Source organism: Helianthus annuus, chromosome 8 (assembly GCF_002127325.2).
Source record: "Helianthus annuus cultivar XRQ/B chromosome 8, HanXRQr2.0-SUNRISE, whole genome shotgun sequence".
Taxonomy (NCBI): domain Eukaryota; kingdom Viridiplantae; phylum Streptophyta; class Magnoliopsida; order Asterales; family Asteraceae; genus Helianthus; species Helianthus annuus.
The window spans coordinates 75743074-75757884 of NC_035440.2; the positions used below are offsets into that span (position 1 = coordinate 75743074).

Genomic DNA, 14811 nt, shown 5'->3' on the forward strand with positions numbered 1-14811 from the left:
GTGCGAAAACCTACTGACACATCCACAATGAGATTGTTTATCACATTTTAACATTACAATTCTTTAGCATGTTGTGACAGCCTACTGATGTACTATCATTTCCTTTTTTCACAACAAAACTCATTTTTGATTTTATCATGTTTTTGGATTTCTTCAAATTATCTAATGTTTTTGGATTTTCTGAAATTTTCTTACTCCCCCTAAAATGCAAACACATTTCAAAGGAAATTTGAAAACAACTAGACTCTAGACCCACTAGAAACATGAAATGTAAAACAAACTGTACAACAATTTGACAACCGACATCGAATCGCATCAATTCGCCATTCACTAGGCATAAACAATCTGAACTCCCCCTTTCAACAAACCATTTTCTCATTTAGATCTCAAAACACTTAAGTCTGTTTTAATCAAAATGATTTTTCCGGAAAATGATTTGTTTTTACCACTTGTAAGTTTACCACTTGTTAAACATGGGGATATGGTTCATCATCTTGTTTATCAATCTCATATGTAGTAAATCAAGTACAACTTAATGTCCCTGATTTACCATTTGCAGTTCAGAAACTTCTGTACCTCTTGTAAAAATAACCACTTGTAAGATCACAAGCAATACCATTTGTAGGTATGACTGACCAATACCAACTGTAGGAATGTTACGTCTACATGCATCATTTTACCAATCAGGATGCCGATTCCTGCTTCGCATTTACCAACCTGGAAGCTCCGGCGTAGTCCTTTCACCTGTAAAATTTCAAGCTTATTCAACAATATTTCAAACAAACTTTTTCAAACACTAGAATGATGCAGATTCCTGATCCACGATATAAACTTGGAATCTCCGGCGAAGTCCTAAGACTTCAAGGGAAACAAACTTCCATCCAAGTCTTCTCAGACTTGATGGCTTTCAACTCTTGCGCAGTGGGGTTATATGTTGCCTTTTTAGTTGCATAAAAATCTTTAACCCCCTTTGCTTTCCCATTCAACATTTTTCCAAAAATTTTCTTTACACTTCCATTAAATGTTTTCTCGACATCAAATTTGTTTTTCTCGTTGTAAAACTGATTCGAGATATCAACCGTACCAACCTTCTGTTTAACCTCTTCAAATTTCAGTGATGGAAACTCATCATCATTTACTGAAATTTTCACTTCACCTTGTGGCTCTTCTGACTTTGTGGAACCAGATTCATCGCCGACATTCACATTAACTTTCTTAACAACCCACATTTGATTGTCATTCTCTTTCTTTTTATAAAAATTCTTTTCTGAACACTCACCAACCTCATATTTTGAATTTTCAAAAATTTTAAGTCTGTTGGTTGGTGGTTCAACATCAACAATCTTTTCTTTCAATTTCTGAGAAACTCCCTATTTTGTTTTGGTGTTTTTCTGACAATTCCATGCAATGTGACCAACTTCATTGCATCTGTAACAGGTACGAGTTTCCTTTGGATATGACACTTCAGATCCATTCTTCCTCTTCTCAGCAAGAAACTCCTGGTTTGACTATTTCCAAAACGGTTTCTTCTGTTCCTCTTCTGAGCTACCACCTGACACAAATTCTGTTTTTGTTTTAGAATTTTTATCATTTTTATGGTTTTCTGGTGGAATAAATCCTAAACCTTTCTTTTTGTAGCTACTATTTTGGTTATGTTTCTTTTGAAAACCAGAACCAGAATTGTAACCCTTTTTCTTGTTTAAACGTTGTTGAACTCTTGAAGTGTATTTTTTAGGTTTTCCAGTAAGATTTAAATCTTTTATTTCAGAAATATTAATTTCTGTCATTTTGAAAACCTTTTTGATCATGTCAAAACGAACACTTCTTATTGGAAATTCTTTGTCTAAATATAATTTGTCCGAATCATTTAAAGTGTATGCAACTTCAAATGTTTCATCATCCAAATTTGCTTTTAATAACAAAAATTCTTTACTATAAGACCGTTTAACCGACGAATTTTGACTGTTGACTGACGAATTTGACCCTCCAGACTCAGACTTTGACTCAAACTCCTCATCAGTATCCAACACCTGATCGACCACCTTTCTGATTAACTCAGACTCATGATCAGTGTCAGACAAGGTAAACGTGACGTCAATGTTTTCTGGTAGTTCATCAGTTGTGTCGGTTTTTAGCTTTATATTGACCGCTTTAGCAAGTTGCTCCTCGTTTGGTTTTCTAGGAGAATACTCTTCCCAAATTGGAGGCGGACACTTGTTATAGCTAACAGTCGGTTTCTTACCACAATCTTTCTTCTTCTTTGGCTTCTCATCTTGAAAAGCTTCCATACCTGCAACAGTTAGGTAAATACGGTCAATGAGATAATCAGAACTAGAATAACTTTGTAACAAACGTCTAATTCTCTCATTTTCAATCTTTTCTGTCTCCAACTCTTGCTTCCATTTAGCACTCTCTTCGATGTAAAAATTGATGGCTTTCTGCTTTGTCATCATTACAACATTCATCATCGTTAGTGCTTGTTCTCTTTCTGAATTCGTCTTTTGGAGATCAGTTACTGTTTTGTTCAAGACATCATAAGATTCTTTCACATAGTTGAGATTGAACAGCAACTGTTCCTTCTTCTTCTCGTATTCAGCAATTATATCATCTTTTGCTGCACATTCCTTGCAAGCTTCCAAACATTTTGTGCAAGGCTTGACAACTTCAACAATCTTTTCAACTTCGATTGTTTTCACCACTTCAACCACCTTTTCTTCTACCTTCCCTTGCTCAGTTTCAATTATCTTTTCAGCAACACTTTCAACACTCTCTTTCTGAACAACATCTTCAAATTTCATTTGTTGTTGTTCTTTAGCAGCTTGTTTCTCCTTCAGTTTCTCCATGCGATCTGCAAAATAGAAATGAAAACTTTCAGGAGATAGATGAGATTTGGCAACATTTATATGTTTCTCTTCCTCATCATCACTGCTACTATCAACTGGTGACTGATCAAACTGTACAGACTTTTCAGATAGTGTTTGATCAAATACTACTTCTTTTTCTAAACTAACATCATTTTGTACACTCTCATCTAAACTCTGTAAGTTTTCATCAGCACTTTCTGAACTTTCATCAGATGTAACAGACTCTTCTTCCACATTCTTCACAGTCACACTAATAGACTTCATCCAGGTAGCAAACATGTCTGGTTCTCTGACAATCTTAGCGATGAAAGCCTTGAATTCTCCCTTTTCATCAACAAACATATCCCAGCTGAAGCCTTCAGTTAGTCTCTCATCATCTTGATCGACTAAACATGCTTTGCTTTCAGGTGATATGTAGTTGTTCCAGTTGAAGTCTACTAAACATGCTCTCTTTGAATCCTCAATCTTTCTACCATGAGCCGTCTGTGAATCTTGTGATTGACCGACCAGCTGATAAATGGCTTTCCGGTAGTAATCATCTTTTCCAAATGGATTCTGAGCTCCAGTAGCTTCCCTGTTCTTGCACTCCCGTTTGAAATGGCCTTTCTCCCTGCATCGAAAACAAGTAACTTTAGATTTATCAAAACCTAAAGTAGATACATGAGCATCCAGAAAGTCATTTCTCCCGGTAATCGTTTTGAACTTTTCAGCACGTCTAAGAACACTAGCAAGACACCATTTGATATCCATTAATTCCATTTCTTTGGCGTCTATCTGATCGTAATCCTCCTTTGTAAGCATAGGATTTCCGATCCGACCAGCAACTAACCCTTCATATGATAACAACACTGAACCAAGTAAAGCCATGTGGTCTTTAGCAGTTTCCTCAGAAAAACTTTGACCTTCTGGGAGATTTAGAGCAATGTTGCACTGAATCACGTAACCATTTCCTGTCTTTGTGCCTTGAGACTGAAAACTTGTATTTGACTCTTTAGGATTTACACTTGGAAATGATGAAAATCCACTTTGTTTTTGGTTGAACTCTGATCTGCTTTTTCTGATGAATCTCCAGCACTGAATGCAGTTTGGATTTTCGGACTTCTCTCAGATTCTAGAATCGGAATACTACCTTTGTAGTACATCTTCACGTCCGGTTGACCACTCGGGCTGTTCATCCTTGCGATCTTTTGCTGTTCCAAATCCTGACTCTCGATCTTTTCAATAAACTGAGATATAGTCAACCCATCATAAACACCCGTGTTCTTCAGAATCATCAAATACGTTCCCCACTCTTTCTGTGGTAACGCATCAGCAAGCTTGTCTACCCACTCTTCACGATCTTTTGTAATACTCAACATCGACATTGATCGCACAAGGTGGCAGTAACGCTCGATCAGCTTCTTTGTGTCTTCACCTGGTAGACTGCTAAACAAATCAAACTCTTTCTTAAGCAGTGCTTTCTTGCTTTTAATCATATTCTCGCTACCTTCAAATTTAACTTTAAGTGCATCCCAGATCGATTTTGCAGTTTTGTCATGCTGTAGCAAGATAAAGATATCTTCTTTGATTGCTTGTTGAAGTAGACTGATCATCATTTTCTCAGCTTTGTACATAACCCGTTCTTGATCCGTGAACTCAGATAACTCCTTTAAAACCTATAAATCTGTTCGAGGCAACACATATTTCTTTAGTATACATTCCCATGACCTAAGATGGTTTGCCTGAACCCAGTTCTCAAATCTGTCTTTCCACCTGTAGTATTCTTCGATACTCATCAGTTTAGGGGGTTTTTGGGTGGTTCCCGTCTCGTTTTCTAAATTCATAGCTTGAGCAATAGCAGCTGGACCAGACGGTGTTGCAAACGCGTTATAGAACTCGGTATCCATGATGACTTAGCACGTTTTTCAAGATTAGTGACAAATAAGCGAAATCAGATGTTTGTGCACTAAGAGCGAAATCCCAAACAATGTCACAAGAGCGAAACTCTGACGTTCACAAGAGCGAAATGTCACACCCCAACCGATGGCGGAAACATCGGGATGAGACGTGACAGATTGGTATCAGAGCCATAACTATAGGGAATTAGGAAAAGTATGAATGCTTTAACCTAGTCTATAGTTTTAGAGCTTTATTCTTATGTTTTTCTTGAAACTACTTGCATGATACTTTATTTGCTTTTATTTATTCTCTTTTGACATTTTGAGCATGATTTGTCACTTATGTGTTAACACTTGACATGCTATACTTGCCTTATTATGTGTTGTTGACATACTTTTTATGTGTTAATAATTGTTTCATCATTCCATTCTTTATGTGCTATTCTTGACTATTCTAAATCTGACAACACTCATATTATACAAACGAGACGAATTTATCAAAATAGGCATGAAACCCACAATTTGGTAAACGACTTTCATCCCGCTTGATTCTATTTTTGCACGGAATACACCATTAAGTTAGGAGTGAAATCCACATCTTAATGGAAATTTCAAATTTCAAATTTCAAATTCAATTTCTAGTGGACCCTCGTTAACGTGTCGAAATTAAATTTTGACCCAACGAGTACCAACCACACTTAGGGTACGAACTCGTCAAGCTAGGGGTGAAACCCGCACCTAGTCGACTAGTCCCACTCCTTGATTTTACATAAATCTCGCCAAGTCTCGAATTTTCGATTGAATTGGGGCATGTAGTAACCGGAAGGGTGAATACCGTTAACCGACTTGTCGGCGAGAGTATACCATCTATTAGGCCAAAGCATGCTCTTCAATTTCAAATGACCTTTCGACCACTTTGGTTAGTCAACGTTCCGTTTTGGAACCATCCAAGTCTCTTTTTATCGAACTTACGCCTTATTATTTTCGATCTTTTATGATGAAATTCTCTCTTGTCAGTTTTGAACTATTTGTGAGACTTCATTTTTGCGCATACATCATACTATTACTTTTCATACGATTATTCATTATTAGCATGCATAATTTCTTGTAATTTTATTTACATTTTTATTTTTGTAACCACAAGTGGAGACATATCGTCGAGATAGGAGTGATTTCCTTACCTTGACGATTAACTGCGCTTCTTTTTCTCATCTTACAACGACCTCACCAATGGGTTAGGGGTGATTCCCTTACCTAGGTGATCGTTACCGATACTTTCTTTTAATAGACTATGTTATGTAAACACGATCATTTATACATCTAAATCGTTTATCATTAGTCAAATCTCTAATTATTTCAAAATGCATTGTTTATATGAATGAACTTCTTATCCTACAATCTATATTTTCATATAGCTTACACACGTGAAATTTTTAACTTTTCCGTAGACACTTGTTTCTCAATATTCAAAATTTCACGAAATACTACTCGTCAACTTAGTCGGTCTAACAAATCCATTGCCCACGAATTTTGTATTCAACATAACTATTAAAACAAGCTCATCACATATCATTAAACTAGAGATTTTCTATTTTTAATTGAGAATCAAATCAACTTTTTCGCACACACCTATAAAATATTACCAGTATTATTTAAGCATTTACTAAAACTCCTTTCAAAACCAATAAAACATTTTCCAACAATCACTAAACTCGTATACCAAATTCCTTTTTCTAAGGATCAACTTTTCCTCAAGAATCTATAAACTTCAAAACTTTCTAACATAAAAGTTACTTAAAACGATGCAAGCTTGTTAATCCCAAGAACTTTTCAAAACCTCGCTCGATACGCCAATTAAATTCAAAACACGTGGGCAAAGAAACTTCATAAGAACCGAAAAATTCTCAACTATGTAAATTCTTTTAAAACCATAATAGCATTTCCATTCTTTTACAAAGTATCCTTTCGCATAATCAAAAGATGTTTTATTTTATATTCTCCTTACAGTCACAAACTAGATTTTACATTCCATGACAACTCAATCTATTTTAACTTCACGTTTTGCGCGAACAACTATATATGCATATCATTTTACACGTTTTGGTCAATATCTCACAGCAATTTCACGCGTGTCACTCGTTCTCTTTTTCCTTTCATACTCAAAACTTTTAAATCTTTTACGCGCATAAACTCATGTATTTTGATTTATACTTTAAACAAAATCATTATTTCCTACATCCATACTTGTACATTTTATGCCTTCACTTATGTTCACACATACACATCTATGTTATAATCATGATTCAAAATGCATACGTTTTACGTTTATACATACACTCACAATTATACATTTATGTTGCACTTACATTCATGTTTATGCTACATTCATATTCATGATCATACATTTTATGTTTTCGTTTACTCTATACAACTTGTTTACACTTATATTCATACACCTATCTTTTATTCCTACTTAAACCCTCATGTTTTACACATATATTCGCGTTCATATCTATGCTCATACATCTTATGTTCACACTTATACTTGTATTCATACTCATACATTTTATGTTTATACTCATACTTACGTGTATAAACTTATATTTATGTTCATACTTTCATTCATACCCATGATTCATACATTCATGCCCGTACGCGAGCGGAATCCGAGGGATTCGCTTACGTGGGTCCTATACATACTTAAGCATGGACATGCTTACATACTTTATTCTTATACGCACACATTCTTTTTTTTTTTTTGTGTACCTACCCAAATTGATACACAACTAGTACAAGCTATGCGGATCATGGGACGATCAATATAATCACGGGTGCACACGGGATTATAGTGATAGGCGTATGAGAACCATAGAGTGTACTGCTGTGTATGGTAAGACACGGAACGTAACATGGCACCGAATAGGGGACGAACGTAATGTGGTAAAAACATGGTGGATACGCCGCTGGTACTTCATATATATAAATGTTTTCACCACGTTACCAAACTTCGTAAAACTTGTCATGAGAAATTCAGTGTTTTACAGACCTATTTAGACCTAATACAACTTTAGACAACTCGCAAACGCATTATATCCGATTATCCCCGACGAGAAATCATTCTAAGCACGCCACTTTCGTCTACTCGTTATTTATGCTATTCTTATACTCACAATCGTCTATTAGATCAATCGTTCACACTTATACCTCAATCATTCCCCGTTACCTCAAACTCCAAGGCCTCAATTTTAAACAATCCTCTTCGGTTTGCCAAAAACCCTTTGGAGCCTTCCTCTTGAATAAATTTCGGGACGAAATTTTCTAAAGTAGGGGAGACTGTAACATCCGTCAAAATGGGTTTCCAAAATCCGAGTCGTTTTGAATTTTGGATTATAACCCTTGAAACCCCGGAAAATTTTTGCGAATTAAAATACCGTTGAAAGATGTTACATGTAATTTTCAATATAAGTTATTTATTTATTTAGTTAATTAACTTATTTAAATAATCATTTGCAAATTAAAAATGAACTTTCAAATTAAACTAGTTAGTTTTTAGTTAAAGTTAAAGTTAGATACCAAGTTAGTCCATTAGATATAAGTAAGGGGTCAGTTTGTAACATTATAATACTTATTATCCTATATTTTGTTTAAAAAAAAGAAAACAAAACAAAAAGGAATGTTCGTTTCTTTTTCTCTTCCCGCTAAGAAAAATCAAAAACATCATAATAGCTGTGTTAATTTTCTTGATTCAATCTAAATTATAAGTTCCCAATGTAGTGGCATTCATCTCTTTATTACACAAACAGCTGGCCTCCCCTTATTAAAACAAATTGCCGCCCAAACCACACGCGTACAACCTTAGGCTGAGGGGAGTGGGGCGACTCCCACCCCCAGATCGTCTGGTATCGCCTGGAACACCGCCCCCAGGGGCGATTTGGGTGGCGACCCCCTCTTGCCCGACTCAACCACGTCGCCCAACTCTCACATTTTCCCACAATGTATCCGTTGCCAACGGATAGTTTGGCGAAGCTTTTTTTTTTTTTTTAAATCCAACCTTTATAAATAATACCTCATATCAAACACATTTTTACCACAATCTTCTCTCAAATCATCAAAATTATACCAATCTTCTATCAACTCATCAAAATGTATCCCCACAACATCCCTCCTTTCAACCAAAATACACAATCTTCCAATCCACAACCCGATATGGCGGACCCAAACGTTTTAAATAACCCCGCTTTTTACGCCTATTTCAATAATATGCACGTTGCTAGCCCTACACCGCAAGTATACTACAACAATACGCCCATACCGCAACATATGGGGTTCACCACTTGGAACACACAACAACCCGGTGGTTTTCAAAACGTTGGAGGATCGAGACAACAAAATGGTATAAATTTTTTAGATATTTTTTTGTAAAGAATATGTTTTTTTTTAACTTTGTTTGTATTCCATCTAGTGGTTGATTTAGATGACGAAGAAGTTCCGGAGACCCAGTTCGATGTCGGTCAAAATGATGTTGAACCTCAAAAAAAGAAACGTTCACACAAGAGGAAAACACCGGGTGAAGAACGCTTGAAAACCAAACCGATACCATGGACTTCCAACGAGGAAATGAGCTTGTCCAAGGCTTGGCTAGAAATAACCGAAGACCCGAGATGTAGTAACTATCAAAAGGAAAAAACATATTGGTCTCGTATTTACAACGTTTTCCTCAAGTTGGAAGATCAAGAAGATGGATACCGTGATGCCGATGGTATCGGCGCGAAGTGGCGTAAAATGCGTCCTTTGATTCAAAGTTTCAACCAAATATACACTCGCCTAAGTAACTCGCGTGTGCGCCAAAGTGGTTCCGACGATGCGATGCTCCAAGCAAACGCCCAAAATGAATTCCGAGTCGAACACAAGAAGGCGTTTCCTTATCTTGCTATTTGGCAATTTTTAAGAAGGAGTTCGAAATTTCACACAGTCATCGCCTTCGATCCATTTAAAACTCGTGGCCAACCGTCGGCTAAGCGGTCAAAAACCTCATCCTCAAACGACCATCAAAGTACCGGGTCGGACGCTCGGTGTCAAATAAATCTCAACGACATTGAGGAAGACAACGAAGAGCCACATGAAGAGGCCGAAGCGTTTCAACCACCACGACGGCCGGTTGGCCGAGATAGGGCCAAAAAAGCCGCCCAACCGTCTTCTAGCGGTGTACGAATCGACTACACCGAAACGTTCGAAAAAGTGACCAATAAGTTAGACGGCTTGTTGCAAACGAGCCAACAATGGATCAACTTAAAAAAAGAACACGGGGACCGAAATCTAAAGCTGAAAGAAAGTCGTCAAAAAGCACTTGATTTGCAAATATTAACAACCGATACGACAAACCTTACTGGAGCCGAGCTCGCTTTAGCCGAGCAAATGAAGCAAGAAATTCGAGAAAAATATAACCTTTGTTGAAGTAATTTTTTTATTTTGGTTGAAGTAATTTTTTTTTTAGTTGATGTATTTTTTTATTTTGGTTGAAGTAATTTTTTTTTTTAGTTGATGTATTTTTTTATTTTGGTTGAAGTAAATTTTTTTTAGTTGATGTATTTTTTTATTTTGGTGGAAGTAAAAAAAAGACTTTTATAAAAAATAGGACTTTTTTTATATCTTTTACATAAAAAAAGACAAAATAAATCAATCCACGTGTCGCAAGACGCCCCACCCAGCAAGGTTGCCCCACTCCCCTTTTTTTGGTCAAAATCCTCTTATGTGACGTGGCGCCACGTGTCGCAAGACGCCCACTCAAAAGGTTGCCCCAATACACTCAGTCTTACATCTTCTCTTTTGTTTCATCCTTCTCGATTTATTGGAATTCGACACCGCTTACGCGTTTCCATTATTTCAACAAATCATGAACCTTGTCATTGTTCTACTCCCTCACACCTCCACAACTATCTCGACAACCACCCTCACCACAACCCCTTTCGTATCACCCACACATTCACCGGAGTTCGAAAACGTCACCAGAGCTCCAAGCACTTCGCAGGACATCGAAACCAACCAAACACAGCCTTCTTCTAGCTGTCTTCCTTCCATTTTTACCATGAACATTATAAAACGTAACATAACAGTGGAATCATTCCGACACCCACACATCTCGCAACACCTTTCTCATATCTCTCACTCCCTCGTTCGCATATCATCGGCACAACCGGAGAAGCTTCGCCGGAGAAAATAGACGTCACCGGAGAACCCGACACGGCCGGAGACACCCGAGACGCGACAAGGATTCACGTCCAACGTTTCGGTATAAACTCTTCTTTCTCCGATTGTATTCTCATACCACTTTTATGTTAACTGTTGAGAAAATATTCTAACCAAAGAAACAAACGTTGGTACTGTTGAATTGTTTTGTTTTAAAATGAAGAAGGCAGGGTACTTCCGTAAATAAGGGTCAAATGGATTTTCTAGTAGAAGCTCAAAAAAAATATAATATGTTTAGTCATAGTTTTTACCTTTCAAGTACTGTGAGTCTGGATTGATATTTTTTTTTTTTAAATTTTAATTTTATCAGTTCATTTGAGCTTAACTAATATTAATAATAACAATACTTATTTTAACCGGTTTTTTTTTATTACTTTACGTAACGTAATTTGGGATAAAATCCATATTAGTTTTTTTTTTTTCCACTACAAACAAGTAAAGTTTGTGTACTAAATTGTTTGATAAAAAATAATATTGTAGTATATCATGGTAAATTTAATCTTTTTATTTTGACCCCCTAGTTCTAAATTCTTGATTCCATCAGCATTGTAGCCCATAATAATTATATGATAGTAATACCACAATTTTGATCCAAATAAATTTAATTTTGTTGGGAACTATCAACAGTTAGACCTATACGTTTTTTTTTTTTACAACAGAGATAACTTTTAGTTATATTATTAAGTTTTAAAACATGATTACAAATATTATGATAACATGTTTTGAACGAGTTAAATTATAAAAATAACTATACGCAAATCGTAAACATTAGGATTACTTATTTAATCCATAAATAATAACGAGTTCATTATGTGTTATTTTAAATAATTAGGATAATCGCTCTCATTCGTACTCTTGGATTCTCAATCTTTACTCGCGCGATAATTCAAGTAAATCTCATACGCAACCAATGTGAGTATACTCGATCCCTTTTTCCCCTTTACACTTTGTGATGCAACATGTATACCTATTCAAAACAACTTTTATGCTTAAACAAAACATACTCTATCTATGAACGTGACATGAAACTATTGTGAATATTTGCTATGCTTGTATGCTCTATGAACGATTTGGAACGTTATATGCTCATTATCTTTGCTAGCCCTCCTTAACAATTATAGCGCTATAGGATTAACGCCCCGCCCGCTATTCTATTGGGTATTGTTAAGTTAAACATTACCACCCCGCTAAACTATTGGGATTAGGCTATTGTATGCGTTGTATTCTTGGGTTTGATCATATAGTACGCCAAAATTGCATTGCTAGTAAATTTATTCACTTAGTAACATGTTGGATATGAGTTTTATTCTATTATGCTATGTAACCAAACTTGTATACTCGCCTTTGCTTTTGCATTGAACTCTATTTTAATACATGTTGCAGGTTAATTATTGAGATGATATTCAAGACGAAACAAGATTTAGGGTGGATTAGATACACACCTAGATTAATCTATCTTTTATTGTTATGTTATGTTATGAACCAATGTTGTTATTTCTTTTTGAACCTTGTATGACATTTAGTATTGAAGTGAAACTTGAATTAAATTAAATATTGTCACATAGTGTTATGACGTCTCTTGCAATCTATACACACTTCGTCTCATCCCGATGTTTCCGCCATCGGTTGGGGTGTGACACGAAATTATCAGGTAGTTTGGAGCGAAACCCTACAGATTATGTGTCACAAAAGCGAAACCCTTATGACAAATAAGCGAAATCAGAAGATGTCTATATGAGCGAAACCTATTCGGAGTTTAATTTGATACATTTTTAGTCCGTATTTCAGTGTCAAACTTTCCAGGATTTGTCTATGTTCAATTACGCTCAGTCTGTGAAATTTTGATCCAATTTTGACCAGAAAAAACTTTCTGAATTGAATAAAGGTGTAGAAGCAAGAAATGATGATGAAATCCAGCTAATCTCTGCAGAACTCCTCCTCCTGAGCTCTGATACCACTTGTAGGATTGTGTTCTGACCCGAATGAGTCGTTCAGAGGTGTTCAACTTCGTTTCTGGTGCGGAATAACAAGAAACGGAGGTAGAAATAGCTGATTCTTCACTAAAACTATTAATTGTATTGATTAACACTCGATTACATGTAGTTCTTCACACCGGCAGCACTTCGGCATGGAATACAAGGCAACCACTATGTGGTTTTGCTCATAGATGCCTATATATAGGCCTGATGGTTTCGCTCCAAGTGACATGTTCACATGAGCGAAACCTCATGTGTACAAATAAGCGAAACCAACATGTTCATATAAGCGAAAACCCTTCCTAAATGCCCTATGAGCGAAACCTGCTTCCTATACACATATACTTCCTATTTTCTCGTAAAACATGCCCTAATCTATACAATGCAAGGTAAGACTCGATACAAGACGAAGTCGACAGATGTAGTGCATCAACAGATCAACTGTGATTTGTGCAAAAATAACGCAAAATGTTTAAACATTAACAATCAGGTCGATAGTTCCGTATACGCAGAGAAAGTCCAATGTTTAAACAAAATAAGAAATAAAAACAAGTTGAAATTGTTTAGGCTTTAACCACCAGGTCGATACTTCCGTATACGCAGAGGTGATCCAAAGCTTAAACGAAACGCCAAAGAAAATAAAGCAGAACGTTTAGGCAATAACATCCAGGTCGATACTCACGTATACGCAGAGGATGTCCAATGCTTAAACAAAATAAAGAAATAAAACAAGTTTAAATCTTTGCAAAATAAAATGCACAATCACAGCGATTTTTCAGCAAAGTAGTGAAAGTTCACAAACTTAACCAGTTTTATGCTTTTTGGCATTCAGCGATTACTGAGTAGGTACACAATCAAGAAGGACAAAACTAAGTACTATGCTTTCAATCATGTTTCCCACTAGAACTAGGCTTTTTCATTTAAGTTTGTATCGTTATCGCAAATCTACAAGTCTAGCTGAGCCTATCGTCACATCTTTAGTGAGACCGTTTATCACATTTTACATTTCATTTCTTTAGCATGCTGTGATAGTCCACTGATTTACTATCATTTCCTTTTGTCATCAACAAAACTCATTTTTTAATTTTTTTCGATGTTTTTGACATTTTCAAATTTTCTAATTTTTTAAAAATTTTTCTCCCCCTAAAATCAAAATATGTTACAATTTTGATTTTCTAGGAAAATTTGAAACAAACTGTACAAACTTGACAACTTGATGAGAATCACTTCAATTCTCCATCTACATAGCGTAAACAATCAGAACTCCCCCTAACAACAAACTATTTTCCCATTATGATCTCAAAACACTTAAGTTTGTTTTAATCAAAATGGTTTTTCCGGAAAATTAGTTTTGTGTGCCGTTTCACAAACACGGGGTTTTAGTCATCATCTTGTTTTAAGAAATGTGCTGATTCATGTTCCACGCTTACCAACCTGGGAACTCCGGCAAGTCAGTTTTCTATTTAAACAGATTCACCCAAGCCTAACGATCCTTGGGTGATTTCGAATTCTTGTTAAACAATGGTGGAAAGTTTGCATCATCCATTGTTAAATCAGAATTCTCAACTTTTGCCTCAACACATGGCTCTTCTGGCTTTACCACACCAGATTCATTGCCTGAATGTGGCTTGTCTGACTTTGATGAGTCAGATTCATCGCCGACATGTGGCTCCTTTGTTTCCAAAGAAACAGATTCATCGCCAGTAACTTTCTTCTTCTTCTTTCTCTCTTCTGTCCTCAGATTTGTATCTTATGAATTCATCTTGCTTGACTTTGCAGTCGAGGAAAGTGATTCATCAGAACTCTTATTTTTACCAACAGATGAACCCGAGGACAAAATTTTCTCGA

The 14811-nt window shown here is 36.1% G+C and overlaps 1 protein-coding gene across 1 annotated transcript; it reads left to right on the forward strand.

Moving 5' to 3' along the window:
• The first annotated feature begins 8768 nt into the window (after window positions 1-8768).
• LOC110870166 lies at window positions 8769-10373 on the forward strand. The gene is made up of 2 exons (XM_022119369.2): window positions 8769-9134; window positions 9204-10373. The coding sequence occupies exons 1-2, from the start codon at window positions 8885-8887 to the stop codon at window positions 10193-10195; spliced, it is 1242 nt and encodes a 413-aa protein (XP_021975061.1). The 5' UTR covers window positions 8769-8884; the 3' UTR covers window positions 10196-10373.
• The last annotated feature ends 4438 nt before the right edge of the window (window positions 10374-14811 follow it).